At 41.0% G+C, this 23,809-nt stretch overlaps 1 protein-coding gene across 7 annotated transcripts in view; it reads left to right on the top strand.

Moving 5' to 3' along the window:
- Positions 1 to 473: 473 nt before the first annotated feature.
- Positions 474 to 23,809, top strand: part of sorbs3 (sorbin and SH3 domain containing 3) — a 36,947-nt gene continuing 13,611 nt past the window's right edge. For 2 of the 7 annotated variants that reach the window (XM_021316919.2, XM_021316920.2), the window contains exons 1-12: positions 5,337 to 5,491; positions 12,564 to 12,634; positions 13,472 to 13,654; positions 13,956 to 14,028; positions 14,523 to 14,644; positions 14,745 to 14,808; positions 15,589 to 15,621; positions 15,710 to 15,797; positions 18,593 to 18,701; positions 21,048 to 21,101; positions 21,259 to 21,366; positions 21,980 to 22,029. In XM_021316919.2, coding sequence (XP_021172594.2) covers positions 12,623 to 12,634; positions 13,472 to 13,654; positions 13,956 to 14,028; positions 14,523 to 14,644; positions 14,745 to 14,808; positions 15,589 to 15,621; positions 15,710 to 15,797; positions 18,593 to 18,701; positions 21,048 to 21,101; positions 21,259 to 21,366; positions 21,980 to 22,029 — 896 coding nt within the window. In that variant the 5' untranslated portion in view covers positions 5,337 to 5,491; positions 12,564 to 12,622. Of the gene's footprint in view, positions 577 to 5,336; positions 5,492 to 12,563; positions 12,635 to 13,471; positions 13,655 to 13,955; positions 14,029 to 14,522; positions 14,645 to 14,744; positions 14,809 to 15,588; positions 15,622 to 15,709; positions 15,798 to 18,592; positions 18,702 to 21,047; positions 21,102 to 21,258; positions 21,367 to 21,979; positions 22,030 to 23,809 lie in introns of those variants that run through there. The other 5 variants (XM_021316922.2, XM_012863293.3, XM_021316915.2 and 2 more) reach the window with 4 other exon arrangements.

Raw genomic sequence — 23,809 nt, 5'->3', positions numbered from 1 at the left:
GTAAACAGAACTGAGGCTCTACTTCTCAGTAAAAGGTTGTTCCTTTGCTCTAGACAACTGTCCAGACTCAGTTCAAACGAGACATGCGCAAAAAGCCCAGACAGTGACATATACCGGGCTACTATAACATGTGTGTCATTTAGGCCTATTTATTAGGACGGTCATTGAAATGGACTCCCCCCTCTCGGCAGCATGTAAAACACTGGAGGGTGGTTCCAGTGCAGCCTGTGCCTGGATGGGAATCTCTATTATTTCCAGCTGTGGATGGAAACTATTACTGAGCGCCTTCTCCCTGATGAGCTTTAAAGTACAAGCTCACACACGATAAACACAGGCCCGCGCGCACGTATGTGTGCATGACCACGGACAGCCAGTCAAACATTCAGACGTTCAGAGCCCAAGCTGAATCATTCAGCCGAGATAAAAGCCATCCTGTTGTCCTCAGAAAGAAAGAAAAAAAAGGAGGAGGGAGAGACAGGGAGAGAGGAGTGGTGGTGAGGTTCACTCCTTCCTTTTCATTCACTTCCTCTCGTCTGCAGAGCCGCGGAGACATCGCTGCGCAGCCGGCGCTCGTCTGTAAGTACTGTACGACTCCTGCCTCCTGTCCTAAGACAAACTACAGACTGGTTAGACTGACTGGGAAGCAGATTTTAAATCACTTTCTAGTTCTGATTTTCCTACCTATGTAATCACTGAGACTGCTTTAGAATCCTTTTCTCTGATGGGAAACCTGCTGATAGGAAAGATAAAGCTCGTCACAGGCCAGCTGCTGGGTGCTTTTTCAGATGCTTTCTCAGGCATGTTCACAATGTTGTTGAGCGACTTCTCTGCAGTCACACGTGACGCGAGGTGGATTTTTACCACATTAACATCTGCAGCTCTGAAGCAGGTTATCACCAGATCCTTATCTGAACTATGACGTTCTCCTGTTTCAGGCTGGACCTGTTGCAAATGTGTCCAAACACAGTTTCGGACAGGATCTGGAAAACAGGCATACAGGCACAAGAGAATTGGTGAATTTGTTGAAAATGTCAGCGATTGTGATCCAAAACTGCTGTTTTTGCTAAAAAAAAAAAAAAAAAATCAAAAGAAAAAATCCCCCCAGATGTTTAATGTTCTGCAAAAAACAAACAGTTTCTTATGGTTTCTTTACATTCTGATTAAATCTCCCTGTACACTGCTTTATGTAGATATATCTGCATCGGATGATAGCGTCATCCTGTGATTTCTATGGACGTGCTGTCTCTTGTCTCAGACAACTTGGTGATGTAAATAAGAAATATATTGAAAAAGAGAAAAGCCCCAGGACATAATCAGCAAGTGATGAAGGTTTCGATTACATAAGCAGTTTATGTCATGGTTTGCTTGCTCACTGGAATTTGGCTGTTGTCATTTTAACAAGGCTTGGCAGGAGCGTCCCGGTTCTGTGCCACAGAGCGGCGGTTGTGCTTTACGGCGCAGCAAAAGGTCTGCTGGAACCCAGCCGGCGCGTTGAAGCCCCAGATTCAGCATCACTTTCCCTCCTGTCTCAGTTGCCTGTGTTTTCAAACGGAGCTGGAGAAGAGGAGCTCGTGTGCTGGCTTTACAGACAGACCGCGTAAACGCCCGCTCGGATAGCCAAACCTCCCAGCGTCCTCCTGCGTGGTTACCTCACGTAGCTGCAGACTGGCAGGTTGTCAGATGTGGTCACCGCAGGGTGAAAGTCTGCTCCAGCAGGACGCACGTCAAGAAGCGAACCTCCTCCTGGGAGGCTTTATTACCCGGCGTGCCCATCATGTAGAGGCTGAAGTGTTCGGTAAAAACAACCCTTTGAGCAGCACAGGCCCAGTAAGTGGATATCTGCCCCAGGCTTTGCTCTACCAGGCCACAGCGCTGAATTATTCAAAGGCCTGAGTCCTCTAGTTTCAGCATGAAGCTAGCCAGCATGATGACAAACAAACAAATAGATTGCCTACAGTGTGTGAGTGGTAATTTTCCACATCCAGACGTACTCAAACCATTAAAACACAGCTGGGCAATGAAATCGCTTCATTATTCTACATATGTGCTTGGGTCAATGACAATAATTATTCAGTTGATCAGCTGGTGTAGTAAACACCATGAGGAAAGAGCAAGATTTTCATTCATTCATTCATTCATTCATTCATTCATTCATTCATTCATTCATTCATTCATTTCTTTTACTTAGTAACCAGGCTGTCCCATTGACAGCGAGGATCTCTTTACCAATACAGCAGCATCAGCATAATGATCACGAAACAGGATAGCCAGTTGCATGAAAATGTAATAAAAGTACATAAAGAGGAACTTGAACACAGTGATCCTAGACTCCAGATTGTTCCCCAGGGCTTTCAGTTCATTAAATGACTGCAAGCAGGGCCGGATTATCCATAAGGGCCAGTGGGCCAGTGCCCAGGGGCACCAACCATGGGGGGGGGACCACATGACACATGCTTTAAAAATATATTTTTCATAAATTGTTATATTATTTACTTAAAATTGTTGAAAGACCATGCATTATTCGTTTTGTGAACACTGATGTCACAATATTAATAAATGATAAATAAATCAAGATTTTTTTGATTTTAACATTTTAAAATGAGATATTTGAATATTGCTCACTGCTCATATGCCTACATGTAGTTGTGTAAGTTAGTAAATAGTAAATTACATTACAGAAATCCCTTTGATTATGTCTGATGATTTTGACCGGAGGACAGCACGGGTAAGGGGGGAGGGGGGGGGGGGGGGGGTTTTAGGTATAGTGCCCAGGGGCACCACATTGTCTTAATACGGGCCTGACTGCAAGTGTTGCAGGTTTCTACGTAGATTTTAAAGGATTTTTGTTCCCTTTCGGTCATGACCCTGAGGCATCTCAAACCATGATGGATACATTAGGGGATGGTTAAAGGAGAGAGAAATGCTGACAAAGACATTGGTCTTTTTAGAGGTATGATTCTGTTTATTCTCCAGTGTTACTGTTTCCACCTGATTGGTATTTTGTAGGGGTGTAAAAAACATTGATCCACATCGATATATTGATGATTTACAACCCAATTGATGCAAAATTTAAAAAATCTATCTATATCGTCATATTTAAAGATGTGCCTTTATTTTGAAATTCAGGCATACTATTAATATTTAGAAGAATTAAAAATTAGAAGAATGCTGTTTTTGATTTAGATACCTGTATAAGCTTAGAAATAAAACGGTCAGATCATATTTGGCTTTTTTATGTTTGTTGTAATTGATAATGTTTGGCAGAACAGCTGATGCAGCATTTCTTCTTTAAACGTCCTTAGATTTTGAAAATCATCTTAACTGAACACGTGGTCCACCTGGTCTCATGGTTTTTATAACAACGGGACTCAAAATTAATGGTCAAGATGTTTTATAATGAAGTCATTTTATTCTAACCAAGTTCTTTTCAGAAATAGCCACCACATGTTTTATTGTTGTCAAAATTTCTTGAAATTCAAGCCGTGTTCTCACATTTGGCTTAAGTGTTTTAGTACAGAACACAAGTGAACACCTTAAAGGGAGGAATTGATTTGCAACATACAAATTAGGAGGAATGAAATAACCAGAATGCTTAAACTGATGTCACTAGAGACATGTGCATGTAAAAACTCATTATTAGGAGAATAGATTTGATCTTAATTAAAGCAAAATTAACAAGAACTGGCAAATAAACCAAAGAATCAACCGTGACATTTGGTTTTATATGTGACAAACTATATTTAAAGGGAGTTTGATAATTGAGGTCTAGCAGGTAACTTTAAACCAGGGGTGTCCACAGGTTACAGCGGTCCATGGGCCATTTAGGGTCCTGAAAAGGATTTTGTGCAGCCTGTGACCACCAGTTAAATTTAGTGAAAACGTGACCCACTGGCAATGGCAGTCATTGGAGATGGACAACTAAAAATAATTTTTGGGTTAACATTTTCTTAAAATGTAAAACTTTAGGTAGAAAACAAAGTTTGTTCCCTCCTGTATGTACAACAACTTTTACTCCAAAGCAGACCCAGGCACACACACCCATTAAACCAGGCTAAATGCACAAAGACTTTTTGAAGAGAAACTGACCCATATCTCATTCTTGTAACTGAGAACAGACAAAAACGTTTTTTTCAAGAGCGAGAAAATAGAATTGACCCAAAAAGTTCAGGACAGTGCATTCTTTAAAAAAAAGAAAAAAAAGAAAAAAAAAAGAGGTTAACATAAGGGGCCTTTTTTTAAAAATACTTTGTTCTTTTCAGTAAAATTCTCATTGCATACTTTAGTCCTAGAAAAATAAATATCACATGAAATTATTTTTTATCCTGTAATTTAAAGAAAAATTATATTCCTTTTAAAAATTCAAATTGTTGTTACCCGCGCGTACTCTTAAACATTCCCATGTGCCAAGTACTTTGCACACCGCTGCCTTGGCAAATGTTCTCCTCCCTTTTCAAACACACACAATCCAGCCAGATGTAACTGTCTCTCATAGTCGCCTGCAGAGTCAGCGCCAGAGCTAGTCAGTAAGTTGGCTTAGTCGTCACTGGCAAGAACTGTGGGCAAACTGGAAATCCTGGTTTTAATTTGTACAGGGAGCGAACACAAAACGAGCAGTTTGTGCCTCTTTTGGGCCGTTGTCGGCTGCACGCCGTGACAACTGGCGATCAGAGCTGAAATTTGACTGACTTATCTGTGCACAGAACGCATCTCCTGCTTTGAATAATTTGCCTTCACCAGGGCAAACATCTACCGGGCTCTGAGCTGTTTTCTCGACTTTGGCATCCAAAATTACAGCTGCTGTCTGTCTGTGTGACTGTGTGTGTGTGTGTGTGTGTGTGTGTGCGTCGGTGTGTGTGTGTGATCATGGGAAACCAGCCTGTAAGACTTGTGCTGTCAGTGCTTGACTCTGTGGGATAGAGTAATCACCTTGAAACACTTCCAGATCTCCAGCAGGAACAGAAGGGGCTCTTCTTCGCCTATCAGGCCTTTGGCCGGACAGGGACCTGGTCTTTGCCTACACACAAACACACACACAAACACACACACACAAACACACACAAAGACACGTCTACAAAAGGAGAGTGAGGCATGAGGGAGATAAAGTTAGGACGGGACATCAGGGAGTCATGGAGCAGCGTTCTGGGAGGTGAAGGTGATGAGCCATTTGCATTCCCCTTCGGTTAACCCCTTCCTCCAAATATATCACCTCATCGCAACAATGCTAAGAGGAGGAACTGACAGGCCAGGAGGCGCTGAAGGGGGGGGTATTCTGAACATAGTGCTGAAGCGGGTTGCTATGGCGATGGCTGTCAGCCGGGAAGTCCTCCGCGGAGGCAGCTAGAACAAGGGCCAGGAGTGTGAGAGGGGTTGTGTGTCCTGGCCAGTTTGAGGAGTCAGAGAGAGGGAGAGCCGGTCTGCAGCGAGGTGTCCGTGCACAGCTGAGGCGGACGGAGAGAGACGTGTGAGTTCACGGGTCCATCCCGACAGGGAGGTGAGTGAAATCCCTGGATTTAAAAAGAATACATAAACAGGTGATTGTACGTTTTTTTTTTTTTTTTTTGGATGAATAGAAACATATTCTGGTGGTTTGAGGAGTGAGTCGAGTAACCTGCCTGACCATTCAGGGGTTTCGTGGGTTTTGGTGTCTTAGCACTGTGTGTGAAAACAGGGCATCACGTTTAATCTGTGCACCTCTGCTGCTGGAAGGAGAGACGATGCACATGCATGGAATTAATGGACATCGTCTGCCAATACGTCCTCCTTCATAGAAACATACAGTAACCAGGATTAAACATGATGGTGCCAGGGAGCGGAAATATTTCCCTCCTTTTCCCATCCTGCCGGAGATTTTCAGCCTAATGGGCCCCAGACTGTCGGGGTGATTTTCACAGCTGACCCTGACTCTCTTTGTGACTCCTTTTGTCATATTACTGTGGGTCCAGCTGCCGAGGCTCATATCCACAGCCCTGCGCTCAGCTCCGAGGATGCAAAGTGACAGGCGTGAGGATTTAGGACATTTTTTTTGCCCTCTGAGGGTACTTTCCCATGCTCTGACTTTCAGACTGCACATGTGTTTAACTGAGAAGTGATCTCAAATAATATTATTTTGATGAAATCAAATCTGATGAGGGTTACAGTATTGTAATAAGGCATTAGAGATGATATTTTATTTCAGTTTTTTGTTGCACTGAAATTCATGAATCAGCAAAAAGAAAGAACCTTGGTGAAAATGGGAATATTCGAAGGGGGAAACACAAAATAAACCCACAAATCTCACATTTAAAACTTATTGATGATTCTCAAGAATCCAAGTGAAACAAAATAAAAATTCTGTGAAACGACACAAAAAAAGTAAAACTTTTTGGAAAGATATGCGTCTGGTAACAAATGAACACGTTTTTGGTAAATAATATCACACAGTGATGGCAGTGGTAGCGTCTGGTATTGTCTGGGACTCCTTTCCTGCTTCAGGACCCGAAGGATCAGCTGTAATCGATGGAACCATGAACTCAGCTCCCTAGTAGAATAAAAAGAGAATGTGCTTCCATTAGTTCCTGATCACAAGCTTAAGCCCACTTGTTTCACTCAGCAGGACAATAACCAGAAATCTCACCACCTTTAAGACCACCACTTTGATTGGTCTAGTCAAAGTCCATGCCTGAATCCAGTTGAGCTGCTGTGGTGTTACGTTAACTAGGCCGTTCCCGCTCGCTGACTCTCCAGTGTAGCTGAATTAAAATAACTCTCAGGAAAACATCTTTGCTGCAAAATTCCTCGCAGCAATGTGAGAGTAGCGTTGCCAGTTCTTGTAAACGCTTGATGGCAAATCCTGCAGCCCGGAGTGGCACAAGCTAACTGTGGGTTGGGCGTAGGTGGGAAATTAATCTTTCCACTTTGGATTTGGATTCCCTTTTTTTTCACTTAAAATAACACATTGATAGTTTCAACATTGCTGATTGTAATTACTCAGGATAAGTTTGTCTGATATCAAACCCTATTTGATAATCTGAAGCTTTTCAGTCTGACGAAAAGCAAAAAAAAAAAAAAAAAAAAAAGAGGCTGTGATTTACGGGCCTGGAGCTTCTTCTGGGAACACGTTTTCTCTCTATTGACAAGAAGCACGCAGACCCCTCCTGTTGCTCGGGCCAGAGGAGCACCATACATGGAGGTGAAACACTTCTCTCCCTGATAAATTTGTGTATCTCCCCCTCCCCCCCCCCCCCTTAGCCGACCACAACTACATATAATAAACTCACAGCTGCAGGGCCTTGTATGGGCTCCGTCTGAACATCTGCAGCTCTGAAAAAGGGAAACTCAGTTGTGTGATCAGCCTCACGGATCTGACCCTTCGCGTAGCTGCACGGTGACTCATTTATTGTGTTTATGAAACGTCCATTTATTTATCCAACGAATGTGCTTGTAATTAGCACTCTCTGCACGTTTTAAGTCCAGGGCTGCAGGGTTTTATGGCCCTGTTACGTAACTCGTCGCGGAGAAGCAAATCTACGCTCTCACAGGTGTGATAAGATTTGGCTGGCCCTATAAATGTGACACGTCTTAGACTCCAACATGCAGTGCCTTGCAAAAGTATTCACACCCATCCTTCTTTTTCCACACTTTGTCAGATTACGCTCACCAACTTCAAATTTTTATTTTTTTATTTTTTTGATCATAGGTGCTAGACAGTGCTGCTTGGCTATGAACATGAGGGAAAGTGGTACATGGCTTTCAAATCACTTTTTGCAAAAAAAATTGTCTGAAAGGTTTGCCACGCATTTATATTCAGCCCCCCGTGAGTCCACATGTTGTATAATCACCCTTTGCTGCACTCAGAGCCTTTTTTTTAAATATAATTCTGGTGTATGTCACAATGAATTTGACCTACTTTTGATGTTCACTAATGTTCGACAGCGAACTTCTGAGGCCTTCACAGAACAGCTGAGTTTACGCTGAGATCAAACTGCACAAAGATCACATCTAGTCACTGATTAGGTGAGGTTAAACGACATCAAGGCAATCAGTTGCACTGGGTTTTATTCAGGGATATCAGAGTAAAGAGGACTAAATAACAAATAAAAAACAGATTTTTCTGATTTTACTTTTTTATGTGAAAACTATGTATTCATTTCCATCGACTATGCACCACTTGGTGTCAGTCCATCACATAAAACCTCAGTAAAAGACATTGAAGTTTCTGGCTGTAAAATAATAAAATGTGGAAAGGTTCAAAGGACATCACTACTTTTCAAGGCTGCCAGTGTGAGGTTGACTATTTTGTGGATGTAAGCACAACTTAACCCGCTCCCACCCTCTGGAGTCAATGATTAACTCCGCTCACCACCCTGCGGGCAGACGGCTAACCATGCGCTGATGAATGCTGCTCAGTTTCATTAAGGTCCTTTCTCCCTGGCAGAACAACAGGGCGATCCAGCCTCCGACCACAAATCATGTCTTAGCTGGTATTGATCGCAGCAGCGGAGGGGTCAGGCCTGCCGCTGCCGCTGTTTAGCTGGCTGTCAACTGGACAGCTATGTTGATCACAAGAAAAAGAAGCAAGTCCCTTTTTGTGTGTGTGTGACTGAGTAGAGAATCCATCTGGGTCATGGTCTTCTCACTGAGACCGGAGGATCTCCTCCGGTGGAAAACAGAGAATTTAGTCATTATCTTTTCTGTTCCGGTGTCGGATAAGAGCTCTTTGATGTGTGACTTGTGTCTATTTGTAGGTTTTCCCATTAGAAATGAGTAGAATCTGGTTGTGCTACTGTTAATGTCAGGGGTGAAACCTCCCATTGTTTTTCTCAGGAACTGAATGGGTGTGGTCAGGTTCATGACCTTGGAGCTGCTGAGTTGGTCAGCTTTGGTTCAGGAACTTCTGATATTACTTTTTCACCAGCCCATGTAAACAAGCGAAAAGGAGAGGGAAAGACAGAAAAAAAAAAAAAAAAACCCACGCCTGACAAAAGTAACTTGAGCGCATTTGGTTTATTCAGCGCAGTTTTGTTTGCACCAGAAACAGAGAAACATCTGCTTCAGTTCTTTGACATTTTTTAGTTTATTTTCTGGGGACAGATGCAAAGATTTCCATGTCAAAGTCTGCAGATGCTGATTTCCCACGTCCTCAGCTGCATTGAGCCGAGCTGAATGTGAAACACAAGCAGATATGAAGCACGCTGGGAACATTAAAAATCCAGTTAGAGTGAAAACATGTCTGAAACAGAACATCATCTCCTTCTCCAAGGTACGCATGGGGCCTTTTATGGTTGTGTTTTTCTTCCACCCCCAGTCCGATCTGGTGGTGATAATGGACCTCTCACCTTGCGGGGGGTGCAGCTTGTAAATATGTGAACTATGACGTTCACATTTCAAAGGGATTGCATCCAGCTCCTAAAACCCGGTCTTTGTGTGGAAGCATAAAAATGCCTCCCGAGCTCGGTTTCAATAATTACGTAAGAATGATCCGAGCATTTCAGAAGAAACCCAGGCAGCCAGACTTCTGAATCAGGTTTTTCTCGCTTAATATCCTCTCTGGATTTTCCTTATTAGGTAGGATCTTGTTTGCAGCTTTCAAAGCGGGATGCGTGCGTGAGGGGTTGAAGCAGTTCTTGGTTTGGATTTTTTTGTTGCCTCCAAGAACAGCCAGACAGAGCCACTGTTATGACTCAAGTTTCTAGGCTACTATGCGAGGTAAAACAGATCAGCTATTTTGTTGCAAAAGAATGAAACGCTAAGCGTGCATAAAACACAGGAACACGTATGTCAAATAAATAAAGACATTACAGAAAGGTTGTCATCGATCAAATACCTTTGAGAGTGTTTTTGCAATAGCTTCTTTGAGGGTTGTCTTACGAGCCGAGTTCAATGCAGTGAGCACTAAGGTAACTCTGTTAATGTTGATAAAGCTATTAGTTGATTTGAAAAGGAACATCAGTGAACCCTCCTAAGTTAAGTTAGATGTATATAGTTGCACAATTTACCCATGAAACAACAATAATCTAATTGGGATGTCTTCCTTTTTATTATTTTGGTTCTTTGCTGGGTTTTCAGGAACGTTGGTGAAATTTAGTTCATTAAAAACGGCCATTTAAGATTAGAATATTACATCAGACCAATAAAAAACATATAGAAATATTGTCTTAACGAAGAGTGCGTTTAATACCTGCTCAAACGTAATTGTTTTCAAGAGATACTTTTCACAAATGAGCCTCGTCAAAACGCATATTCTAATTTGAGGAATATGACTGAATATAACCGTATTCCTTCAGTCAGCCTCATTAATTCTGCTTCAGCACGTGAGCATTTATTTAAGGCCTTCACAGAGATAGGCACGGATCAAATGTGATGACTGTTATGATCTACACTGCCTTGAAAAAAAAGAATTGTGTTTATATTTAATTACACCACAACCAAGTTGATACGAAGCTGATTAGAGAAAATGCTGGAGGAAAACCTGTCAGATGATGAGTAAGACCTGAAACTGGCATGGAGGTTCACCTTCCAGCAGGACGACACTACACATTCAGCCTGAGCTACGATTCAGTGGCTGAGATCAAAGCACCTTCATGTGTTGCTACGGCTCAGCTGAAGTAAAATTTACTTTATCTGTGGCAAAATTAGACTGTTTAGAGACACTCTGTCTAATCTGCCACAGCTTGAGCTATATTGTAAAGAGCAAAATAGAAAACACAAATGCATGTCACCGTTTTCAGACGTTATTTGTAAGAAATTGTGAAAGCCATGTATCCTTTTCACAATTAGAAACTTTGTGTCGGTCTATCATATAAAATGAGAACAAAATACGCTGGAAGTTCCGTTTAGTAACATAACAAAATGTGAAAAAAAAAAATTATGTGAAGGGTGTAAATACTTGTGCAAGACACTGTAGTTTCTGTATAGACCTGTATTTCGGGACTGAATGGAGAAGTATGCGTTTCGATTCAAAGAGCTAGGAAATGACTCATCCTGCCATTTGTTCTCAAAGGCAAAAGGACTTTTAGAATGACTGTATGCCACCATAGAGGAGGTCAGGTATAAACACGGAGCAGCGTGTAAAACCACACTGGATGTGAGCTTAAGCCATTATTTGCAATGGTGTTGTTTGCACGGTTGGATGGATAATTCAACGGCTGTGACTGAGGATGATGAATCCATAGGCATGCCTGAGCACTGATGCCATTGTTGTTGTCACAGTCTCCCAGTCATCTTTTTTTTCCCCTGCTACGCAGTTCATTGGAAGACGATGATTCGAATGTGTGACACTGCTGTTCGTAAACTGGAACATTGATTCGGTCATTGTGTGGAGAAACACAGAAGAGACTGAGAGTTCATAGTTTTCATGGTCCTAACTGCAGCGATTATAAACTCTGATACTCTGCTGGAAATGCCACATGGAAAACACATTAGCGCAAACTGTGTCACGCAGCTTGAGACTGGAGTAGTCCGGCCAACACGCAGTCCGCACTTTAAGGCCAAGCAGCAAACGAGTAGCTTTCAGTGGAAAAAAAAAAATGAAAAAAAGTCCAATCCTTATACCAACCCTGCCAAGTTTTTATTTTCAGTTACGGTGGTTTGACAACAATCTAGCTACTCCGATTTTAAAAACCCTTCAAGAACATTCAGTATTGGTTCAGGGATTTGAGGTGGTGTAGAAGCGGTGGTTTCCCTCCCTGCAAAGTCATTATGGACTATTTAGTTTCTACGGGTGTCCTCCTCATTCAGAAGCTGAAAGAGCTTCCTGCTCGCTGTCAACGCGCCTTTTGATGTGGAAATACCAGGTACCGGGACTGATATATAACTTTTCGGAGCTGTCCTTCTCCATCGTCCGACCCCTTTAAATTGGGCTCATTACGGAATAGTATTACTGGGAAAAATGACGGAGGCCTGTGAGTCACTCCTCTGATGCTGGGTGGGTTTTTTCCCTCTGTTGGAGGGAAACTTGGGTGACGTTGACCTTCCCCCGCCGTGATGCTGGTTGGATGTGATAATGGAACGGCTGTCAAGTGCGCCTGGGAGAAGATTGTAGATTCATGATAGAGAAGCCTCGGCCTATTACTCACGAAAATAGACTACTCCTATTTAAAGACACAAAGGAATATAAAGAGACATGAGATACAGTCTTAATACCTCCAGATAACTTTTCATTAAAATTTTGAACGAAAGGCATCACCCAGGAAAGGCTCTGTTCTCATTCAGTGTGCAATTTATGCAAAGTATATCGACTAAAGAAGGCATATCAGGTATTTTGATTTTCTTTTCAGGCTTTGTTAAATGGTTTGACACTATTTGAAAAAGAATGTGTGATTTTTCTGAATTCATTTAAAGTTACATAGAGGCTACAGTAAATCCATAAAGAAACACACAAGATGTAGTATTTTAAAGCATTTCCTAACTTCAGCAACAACATTACAATGTTGTTGTAATGTTAAAGGAAACCTGTTGGATTTGTGGACTGTGTCAAACGTACACGGGCACACACGCTAACATACAAGAAAAAAACACACACAACTAAAGTAAATAAAAAACACAACCACGAGCAAACCTAACATATTCACTATGTGTCTTTACAGATACTTCATGCTGAGAGCAAAAGATTGATCTCTGGCACAGAGGAACCATAACAGATCATATGCAGACTCAGGTAAAGCATCTTTTTACTAAGTGGCAGCAACTGTGTCCTGATCGGGCTCTTCTGTCCCAGCCAGCAGCCAGGATTATTTATCAGTGGGATCTATAGTTCAGATTTATCTACATCGCAGAGGCGGGCCTATCTCGGTGTCCACTGACTATGACGAATCATTTGTTTTGCAATCGTTTGCAAATCATTCCAGCACTCTGGGGGGTCCGCAGCATTCGACCCGAGTGGAAACATTAAAGTCAAATTAAAATACAACATTACTGTTAATCATGTCAGTACAGTCTGAGTCACAACAACGTGTTTTTAGTGCAGATACCAGTGGAGCTGTTGCTAAGGGTCTGGTATTTACCCATGACCTCGGACCAACACAAAGACAGGACCAAAGCACTTGATTTCAATGGTGGGCTTAGATTCTCAATCATTGGCGGGGAGAGCAAGACAAGGATCACCTAGGAGACCAAAGGACTTTGAGGTTGACATTTTCATCCTCACACTGACGTGTCGGACCCCAGCTCCACCCTCTGACCTGTGAACAGTTTGTTAATGAGCTCATTAAATTCTATATCGGCCTTTTCTGCAGTTCTAATGACAAAAAACGATGGAAGTGGTGAAACACCCCTTCCCACTGTTTGTGCTTTAAATAAATGTGAGTGTCTTTTCATCCCAGGCCCCCCCCCCACAGAGGACAGTTATTCTCTGGAGAATAGAATGGCTGCTAACAAGTTCACACGACCTTTCCACAGAGCATTATTTACCCAGGGTCCACAGGAAGACACCACGGAGCAAAGATCGCATATTGTTTTTTTTCATCCATATTTTTCTAATTTCCTCTGTGTGCAGCGAAGTACGGAAGTAGCGGCCCATCCAAATGGCTCCCAGGCTCATCTTTCTGGGAAGCCTGAAGTTTCTTCAAGCCAGCATATACTGAATTCTCCGGAGCAAGTGGTGGTCATCTCCCCTGGACTCCCCACTCCTCCGCTAAGCCCCTTTTGCTCCAGAGGACCAACACCTGGGGTTGTCAAGGTATGCTACAGCCTGCAGGCCGTGTTAATGTGATTATCTGTGATCATAATAAATGTGAGTTAAAGGAATTGCTTAAACAAGGGCTCCTCCTTGTGGAAAAAAGGTTGCATTGCCTACTTTACATATTGTGTGTTGTATTACCGTAACTTAATACATAATATAGGGTTTTTTCCCATTCAAATTTTAATCTGAATGGGAAACCTTTTCATCTTTCACCTGTGGAGCACTTATTGGTTCACCTAACAATCTAAAACCTACCATACAAAACACAGACTTCTTTAAATATTTCTGTTTATTCAAGGGGTCAGAGCTGAACGGAGGAGGCCCAGGCACTCTGAGCTTTGGTTCGTACTATGGACCTTCACAGTCACAAGGTAAATTGTTTGAAAAGTTTTAAATCTATACATTCAACTCAACTCAATTTTATTTATATAGCTCCAATTCACAACACATGTCATCTCAAGGCTCTTTACAAAGTCAAAGTACGTCAACATATTATTTTACTATACAAAATTTTAGATGGAAAAAGCAAGAGGAGGCATATATAAATGAAAGCAAGATTTCCAGAATGGTGCCATTTGCCCCAATGTTTTTCTAAACCTTAGCTTTTGTTAAAAAATAATCATCTTAACAGGAAAACTGGGATTAAAGTGTAGAAAAAAGCTGTAATGTATATGTGTTTTGATGTAAAGTTTGCAAATCTTATATGAATCACATATTCTTTTTATTTTATCAAACGAGAAAGTGAATGATTAGTGTCAAAATGTTTAGGACTGCAGGTGCAGGCATTCACGGCTAACTGGACCTGTAAACTCTGTTCAAACCAGCAAAACGATTATGTGAATTTTGCTTTCTGCCTTTGTTTCAGCCGAACTGTCCAATGGAGTCCAGGGCTCCTCCACTTTGCCCCGCAGCAACGAGGGGAGGCTTGTCAAGTTCTCAGGAATAGGTCCAGTCGATGAGACCGGGATGCCCATCGCGTCCAGATCGGTAAAGGACAAAAAAGCAGAACTTCTTGTGAAAACCGACGTGATCCGACAACATGACCAGTAGATTTCCCCTCTCTGTTTCCCTCCCTGCTGTGCACCAGAGCGTGAACAGGCCCAGAGACTGGTACAGGAGCATGTTCAGACAGATTCACAAGAAGCCAGAAGGTAAGAAACTCTTACTCTAGTTTTTTTTTTTGTTTTTTTTACAGATGCAAATACTGAATACATTTCACTGTGTCAATATGTCAGACCCTATGGAGATTATCAGGCAAAATATGTATTACTGAGGCAAAAATAGAAGAGTATTGAAGTCTCCTGGCGCTTCTGTTCATGAGATCCGACAGTAATCCAGCTTCTTTTCTCAGCCCCTCCCAAATCCTAGTCATTTGTCTCTTTCATGTGCTGTGAAAAACACATTTTTTTTCAATGCTTTTTCTGCAGCGACGAGGGTGTTGTTGTTTTTACAGAGATTATTCTCCTGTTTGTTTTATCTTATGGACCGACGGTGTGACACAACTTGCACCCCTCTCTCAGCTTTCCAACAACAACAACAAAAAAAACAGGATTTTAGTAATGAAATAAAAACAAAGACAACTTATACTGCAAAATGAAATGCTATACATACTGTTTCAGTCAATAAAGTATTGCTATAATGGACCAATTAAACGCAGAATGCGCAAATTGTCGACTGCTTTAAAAGGACAAATTTATAAGCTTAAGTTTACTGAGCAAAACATGTTATAACTCATGTAGAAATGCAAATATTCCAGTACAATACAGTATCCAGTACATCAATCCAGTACAATGTTAGGCTTAATAAAAGAAAAGTTTAAAAATAGAGATTTTAACATTTTTGCTTCACGTATGCCACAGAGCTATTGAACATTATATCTGGATTTTACAGCTGCAGAAGGTTTTAAATTAATCTCTGTTTACCTCAACCAGAGCTGGAGGATTCAGAGCCGTGGTCACCTGAACGTGAGTGGATCCACCATATTGCACGTTGTGATCATTGTTGTGTATGATAAGGTTTTGCTTTAGGGTTCTGTTATTCACCTATCCACAGGGCTCCAGTCATCTGCAGAGAGTGAAAAAATCCTGGAAGAGGACACGGATCTCTTTAGGCTGACGCCTTACGGATCCCTGCCCGACTGGTGAGTTTATTTGATCTGACGTAACGTATTTGGGTTCACAGGGATGTCTTTTTATTGTTCTGGATTCAAGAAGACAGGCAAAAAAAAAAAAAAAAGAAGTGGAAAAAAAGAAGACAGGCTCAAAAATAGCGCTCTGAGACAGGCTGTCACTCACTTCACACTTTCATGCATTTTAATAAAGGCCTTGCGTGGTTTTTTTTTTTTGGTGTTTTAACTGAGGTTGGATAATTAAATCCAGCGCCCCACAGCCAAAACAAACAAATGAGAACAGCTTGAGGCAAGAAGCAGTTTCAGAGAGTCAGTTTTACTGTTTCAGAAACACAGAATTTTAATTAAACTGATAAGGAGTCTTTGGCATAATTCTTTAACACTGAGCATCATTTCTGGTGTGCAGATGCTTGATGCGTTAAACAGATCATGTTGCCCTCATGGATGCAGAAGGAAGATGCTCTCCTTAATCTAATCAAATCCTCCTCCTTTCTAAACCTCACAGTGAGGGCTTGGCGACATAATGGATACATTTGATGTATCGTGCTATGCCTCACATGTGATGTGTAAAATGATAATATCTGGACTATTCGAGTATAACTTTACCATGGCAACCCTTGCATGCGTGTAATCTGATTGGCTGGTGGCTCAGTTTCTCTTGGCTCTGACATAACTTTCTAAGCCCTCGCCCGCCCGTGCGAAAACTTCACAGATTTGCCCAGATTGTTTACACAGCGAGGTGAGGAAGCAGGATGACGTCGTTCGTTTGCAGTGTCAGATGTTTGATTTGTTGAAAGCTCTGGATCAAGCATTAGTGGTCAGGACAAAAGGAACGTTTAGCACAAAGTCAACCTGGACAAGACGTTTCAGGTTGGTCCTCATCAGCTTTTTGAAGGCCACTTTCTGGCTGCCAACTTGACAAACAAATGATTAACTCTTGATATCACTCTCTTGATCCAGGGGGTGAAGAATGTGGTTTGTCCGGCCATGTTAGACAGCTTCTATTTTGATCTCAGATGCTTTTAAAGTTACTTTAAAATATTTAATACTTAGTTAATGTACTGTTGATACTGATAATTACAAATGTTACTGGTTACATTTTTTTTGTTACAAACCTACAAGGTTTAACAAAACCTAGCTTGTGTTAACAGACTGCGGTTTTATTAGCTCCTCTCTGTGTGTTGGTTCTTGGCTTGTAACTGTGATATAATGCTGTCATTTAATATTTGATTAGATTATTTTGTGTGTATGGCATGTTTTTTTTTAAAACAGCTTTTAATCTCATCTTTGCACTGATGTCTTCTTGTCTGTCTAAATATTCTTTTGAACCAGTTGTTACATGACTCATAAAGCTGCAAATATTGATCTTTTGACAGATTTTTTGACATTGTGCTATACTTATATTAAACCTAAAAATGAAAAGTGGCATGTGTTTAAAAGACTGCTCTTCCAGTCATTGGTCACTGTGATGATTTCATTCAATTGTTTTTATTTAGTTGTGTATGCTTTTCTGATATTTTTTATGTGTTTTGAGGCACCTGTGTGCTCTGGTCATGCTCTGGTCATTGTTATCTTAGATGATAAATTACAGCTTGCTGTTTGCAGATATATTTGCCAATCTATTGTCCTTTTATTATGTGTGACCAAACCGGAGATTCATTTTGGAACTGAATTGGGGCAATGGTTGTTGGGGACCCAAATGAAGGCAAAAGGGAGGCAGAAGTGGAGGTCACTTAGCACCTGAGGAGCCTGAACTTTCAAACATCTAGAAATTAGTAATAAATTGCAAAATTTAACAAAGCTATCAAAGTTCATATTTAGTGTTTTAAGAACATTGCAGTGATGCAATCACTTGAAATCACCATGTTGATGATGATGGTGTTTTTGTTAGCCTTTGTCTTAAAGGTTACAGCAATGATACATTTTTCCACTGAATGTCTAGAGTGGTGCAAAATAAAAGTATCAATGTTTCTGAAAATTAAATACATGATTTATAAATAACTGTTTTCTAAATTTAGACGGGTCCAAAATATATACAGATTTATTTCTGGTTACAATGCCAACGTCGACACAAAACGATTCTGCAGATTGTGCGTGATAGCGCTGAGAAACGGCTTCTTCTAGGCGTTATAGTTCTCAGATTTAAGCAAACCCAAAAAGAAGCTAAACGAGGGTAAACATTGGTCAGCTTTTGAGCGCTGGTGCCGACTTAAGGAAGCAGAGGAGCTCAGAAGCCATGCAGAGCTTGCCCCTGCCCACCTCCGCTATTTGGCGGACCTGGCAACCGCCTGGCAAACAGTAATTGAAGGCTGGGACTAAAGTGGGCGAATGCACCACCTACTGGCCAGGAGGAGTTAAATCTGTGTCTATCAGGGTGTAACTCACCAGCTTTATCACAATACCATGTTATATCGATTTGTTTGGATGAAGATACAATATTTACATATAAAACACAGTGTGTTACGATTTCAAATCAAGAAATGAATCAAGAAATATTTTATTAGTAGTCAGTCAGAGCTGTTGAAATTGAACTGACCCCTGTGCAGATGTTTGTGTGGTGACTTTATTCCAGCACCTGGAAACCAATCATAACACTTACCTGTGCTGACTTTTTTTTACATCATACAGCCCACAGCTGACTGCTTCTGTGAATACCAGTTAAAAATCTGTGCCAAATCTTGTTCAGGGCAAATTTGCTGGAGAGACAAGTTTGGATATGTTGTTACATGCACTCACAATGAAACCATGATTAAGTTGCCGTCTATTGTGTGTGTCTGTGGTGTGTGTGTGTGTGTGTTACCTTTTAGGAGCGAGGATGTAGCTAAGCTGTCGGACCCTGGAAAGCAACACTCTCAACCTAGGAGTATATTCGACTTTGAGCCTGAAAGGAGCTCCGCATCAGAGAGTAAAGGCCAGGTACGGACCTCCCATACAGACGCATTTTAAATATAGACTCTGATAAAGCTCTGATTCCAGCTCATAGTTCCCATGTAAGTCTGCAGTCTTTAAATTGATCCAGAGTTGTTATTGGGCTTAATAGCTGTAATTCTTTGGAGCCTGTTTTCCTTGTGAGGAGTTCAGGAGCAGATTGGTCACATTTTCTTGAAGGATTACAGTCTAACTCCTCAGATTACATCTTCTCACGCAGTGCGACCTGTACGTTCACAGCTTTTTTCAGGGCTCAGTTATGGATTCCTGCCACAAGATGAGCTCAGTTCCTGCAGTCAGTAGATTCAGTAAATGTTGAAGACTGTTATAAAAAAGAAAACCAATGATCTTTAAATGTTAGATTTTGTACAGAGTGGAGTCTGGTAAACACATATTTCACTTTCTAATCTATTACTGTCACAGTTTCAGTTCGCTATATTCAGTGTTGTTATTTCTGTAACATTTCTTTTAGGTGTGGGTTTAAACCCCCTCCCTGCCTAGCTGTAGAGCTGCAGAGACATTTTTATTTATTTTAATTTTTTTTCAAATGGCTCCTGTAATGCTTCTCCAAATTTGGTGTGCACTTTGTCAGTTGCGTCTGCACTTGTGGAGAAAAGAAATCTTTGTTTCTACTCCCCCCCTGGGAGCTGATTGGTCTTGTGATTTGTATTATGCCGTTAACCTCTTCTGGTGCATAATGGCTCACAGCATGGAGACTTATTTCATTTTGTCTTCATGAGCTGTATTGTATCCCCTGGACGGTGCTTGGAAAAGCAGCTCACAGACCATATCAGGTGTTGTCCTGCTTCAGTGTGACATTGTAGACAGGATGACTCCAGTAAGTCTGGCATTCAAAGCGATGGATTCAGCCAAGGTTTTACACAAAAAAAGCCAACAAGTACCTTGTGGTTCTCAACTTCTGTGCCTTTTATGGTAATGTTTGATAAAACTGGCTACTGAAGGTGTCAAGTCCTTGTTGAGAACGAGAGTAAAAGAAATATTGTTGATCTCGTGAAAATAGAAATATTCTCTGCTAAGCTGCAAATGGATCTCTGCTTTTTAGAATTTGTCCTTTTTATTTTGATGAGTTAAACATTTTAGCAAATGTCCAGTCATGTTGAACCAAATTGGCTTAAAGCAATCTTTTACAATTTTTTTATTTGTTTTCTTTTTATAAACAATTCATCCCGACATGCGGTAGATTTGAGACGGAGTTAAAGAAATGAAATGTAATCCTTTTATCTTATTATTCCACTCACTTTGTACAAAACGCCCATACAGCTGGTAGTGAATCAGTCACGCCACAGGATGCTGCCACCACCCAGCTTGAAAGTTGCTATCCTATTCTCTGGCTTGTCTCATCTAAACATGCTTCTCTATCGTTGCGGCCAAACGGCTTAATCTTTGTCTCAGCTTCAATATGTGGACTTCGGAGCAGGGCCGTCTCCTTTGGTCGGCGTTTTCTCCGTTCGCATTGATGTTAAACTTGCTTCACAGTGAACCGAGACCCGTGGTGTCCAGAGGCTTCCAGTTCATGTCAGGTTTGAGGCTTGGTGGTTGGTTATTAAACATCATAACCGATTTCCTTTCACCTAAATGAGAGTTTGATTTAGCTGATTAAAAACTGGACACAGCTCTGTTGCCCAACAGGACAGGGATCCCCAAAAATACATTGTTTTGGTTTTAGAAGGAGTACGTTGCCCTCAGGAGACGGCTCCAACTCTCCTATATGTCGACTTTGCTTAAAACCCAATTTAATAACAGCTAATTAAAATAAACACAACCAATTTTAGCAGTACGAGTGATGTGCAGCCAGAATTATACCAGTTTCATTGGTAGTTACAAAAAAGGTTTGTGGTTGAGGTGATAATTGCTAAGGAGCATTTTGCAAAATGTCTAAATGGACTTATTTTTTGTAGTGCTTTTCCATCATTTTGACCTTCGAAGAGCTTTACACTAGAGCCACAATCACTAAGTCTCACTCATAAAGGAGCACACAGACATGTAGATCAGCGGGCAACATTGGTGCCTTGCACAGGGGCACATCGACATGTGACAGAAGGATGCATGATAAATTCAATTGCAAATTTCTTACTGGAACTCTGTCTGTTTCAGCATTTTTATACTAATTTTAGATTAAATACAGGTTCACAAGGTTGATGACTTGTAGATAATTTATTCGAGTTTAATTCTATTTTACACAGCTGTTATTTAGGGTTAAATTCTTGTAAAACTGCTTATGGTCCACCATAATGTGGTTGGCTTTTATGAGCTATTTCAGCTCCAAATCTGAGGCCAAAAATCTACTGCTGTGTGGTTTTGTTCCTTCTGCAGGTTATTTCGTCCCCGAAGAGACAGTTTGAGAAACCAAAAGCACCTTCCATTGAGGTGAGCATCTACAACCTAAACCAAACGTAGCTTTTTCCAATTTGGCTAAAGATATTTCACTTTTTTAAGCTCAGAAAGGAAATTACTAGCTCCAAATATCAGGCTCTGTGGTAGCATTTTATTCTTGCATTCCAACACTGTAATTGCTGGGGCTCAGGCCAGTCTGCAGTCTGAGCTGAGCCAGTTTGAAGCTGAGCTGGACTCGGAGATTCAGGGCCTGGAGAGGACAATTTCCCAGAAGAGGCAGCGTCGAGGCCGGGGTGAGGTACTGAGCCCCCCTACCGAATTTCTTTGCTAAGAACCACTCCCCCTTCCCGTTGCATTCTGATTTAGCAGAACCCCAGCACACCTTCCCTCCCCACGTTCCCAATGAAAGCTGTGTGATCCATCTGCTTGCTAGCTGTCAATATGAATGTTCTCACTCCCTCTGACCTCAATGACTGCCTGAGAGCTGACTGCCTGTATTGCACTCAGATTGATCTGCTTTCTGATTCACTTGCTTGCAACTCCTCCAAAGCCAATGTAGACCTTTCAGTAAACAAAATCAAGAAACAAAAATGTATGTATAGAACTTTTTGATCAGGTTGTTTCATACTTTCCCTTCTTAATTTCAGAGCAACTAGTAGAAAATGTAAATTTCTCGTGATTAAATGAGCATGGATCTCACAGACAGCCCAGACAAACCAAGAGCATTGTTGCCGTTTGAAGCCGAGGAGGTTAGGACCCTGGGGATTCCCTTGCTAAGTTGGGAGTGGTCAGCACCTCTACTTTGTCTGAGTTGTTGTGAGATTTCCTCTGAACTGTGAGAAGATACAGAAGGCAGAGAGCTTCTGCAGGGAACAAACTGCGTGTTCACACAGTGTTCCCTCTGCTTGCAGGAGGCCACAGGCAGGGATCCAGTTCCAAAGGCTGGCACTACCAACCACAGGTTAGTCAAAGGACAACACACCATTTGATCAAAACAGGCTGATAGAAAAGGAGAATTACATACGATTAAGTGCAGTGGTAGTTTCATTACTTATTTTTTTTAAACTATATGTGTGAGTTTTGATGTAAACTTCTGTTCTATTTATATAAAATACTGTAAGGTTGCATACCAGCATGAGCCAAGATATATAAACAAACTTAGATTTGGCTCATGTTCTAATTTAAATGTCTCCTTAAAAGTACCATGAATACAGTTAACCCTTTAAAGTCTGATATAAGAAGTAATACACACACTGTTTATTGCTTCAAATAAAACATTGCTTAATTAAAAAAAATAATTGTATCATGAATGATAAATTAGGATCTTGTGGCCTTGCAAGTAAGATTATACATTTTGTATGCATCATGAAAACACAGATTTTGACATTCTTCAAGAACTTTCACAGCAGGTTCTAACACAGTGGACTTATTTTTGAGCAGATTAACAAATTATTTGGTTGTTGACAAATATGACTGTGGTATCTTCTGGCAGACTTTGCAGGTAATGCTTTACTTTACCATGGTGTATGAATTACATTAAATAATATTCCCCAAATGTCATGTCTATGGACCTCTGAGCTTCTATGCCAAGGGCTTCCTGAGGGAATTAATCCTCCTCTGCACCTAGGCTATATACAGCTAGCTTTCTTAGTATGCATCTGAACAGGAGAAAAAGCTAGCCTTGCTTCCTGCTGTACTGGCTACGTCTGACAAAGCACTGGTGTTTTTGTTACCATATCGCTTAAGTTTTTTTTAAGTCCTAAACTCTTTGAGTCCTACTGGGTTAAACATTTCTGAATATACTGTAATCAACCGAAGGAGGAATGAGGGTTTTGTAATTGAAAATGTCTGATATGCAGCATGTTTATCATATGAAGAAAGCTCAATTAATAAATCCGTGATTTCTTTTTTTCAAAACAATATATGAAATATACTTAGCAACATGTTTACTCAATACAGCAGGTGTTTTTTTTTTTTTAGGAAACTACTAACTTTCCTGGAGAGTTACACGTCTCTGAAATACTTGCCTCAAAAAACATACTCTTAGCATTTATGGGGTTAAAACACATAAAGGGTAACAAATGTGTCCTTTTCTGTCAATGTTCACATTACAATGATGCATTCTTCTCACCAGTTAGTGGAAAAGTACAGCGTGTTTACATGAACTAAGCTATCTTGTGAAACTAAGAGTAGAAGCTTGGCAAAAAGTAGTTTAAGGGGATACATTCTCTTCAGTGATTTCCAGCCAGGCTTTAGATTTAGACTCCTGTCCTGGTATCACTTGATCTCAGTGCTGTATTTAAAGCTGTTGATCATAACAGACTTAAGAAATAGGTGGGATTGTCTGGTACTGTGCTAAACTGGTTCAGATCCTTTTTTAGTGAACAAGGACTGTGTTTAATTTGTAAATTATAAAACTGGACAACCAAAAATTAATGTGTGGAAGGTTCCTCAAGGGTCTATTATGAGGCCATTTTATTTAACATATGAGCCCACCAGCTTGGATTATAGAATACTACCATTTCCTAGCGTATGTCTGCTGGCAATATACAAGTTTATATCTCTGTGTCTCCCCAGTCCAGAGATCCGAAGTGAACAGGTTTTCAAAGGCCTTCTTACTCAGTGTTGCCTGGACCAGAACTAAACAAGCTGAGACAGCTCGTAGTCTGTGGGACAAGCTCCCTGAAAAACTGGACTCCAAAAATTGTGCATACAGCAGATCTGTTTAAATTTAGAATAAA

Source organism: Fundulus heteroclitus, chromosome 12 (assembly GCF_011125445.2).
Source record: "Fundulus heteroclitus isolate FHET01 chromosome 12, MU-UCD_Fhet_4.1, whole genome shotgun sequence".
In the NCBI taxonomy this organism is placed as follows: domain Eukaryota; kingdom Metazoa; phylum Chordata; class Actinopteri; order Cyprinodontiformes; family Fundulidae; genus Fundulus; species Fundulus heteroclitus.
Note: the sequence above shows the minus strand (reverse complement) of the source record. Positions and strands in the feature narration are given on the sequence as shown.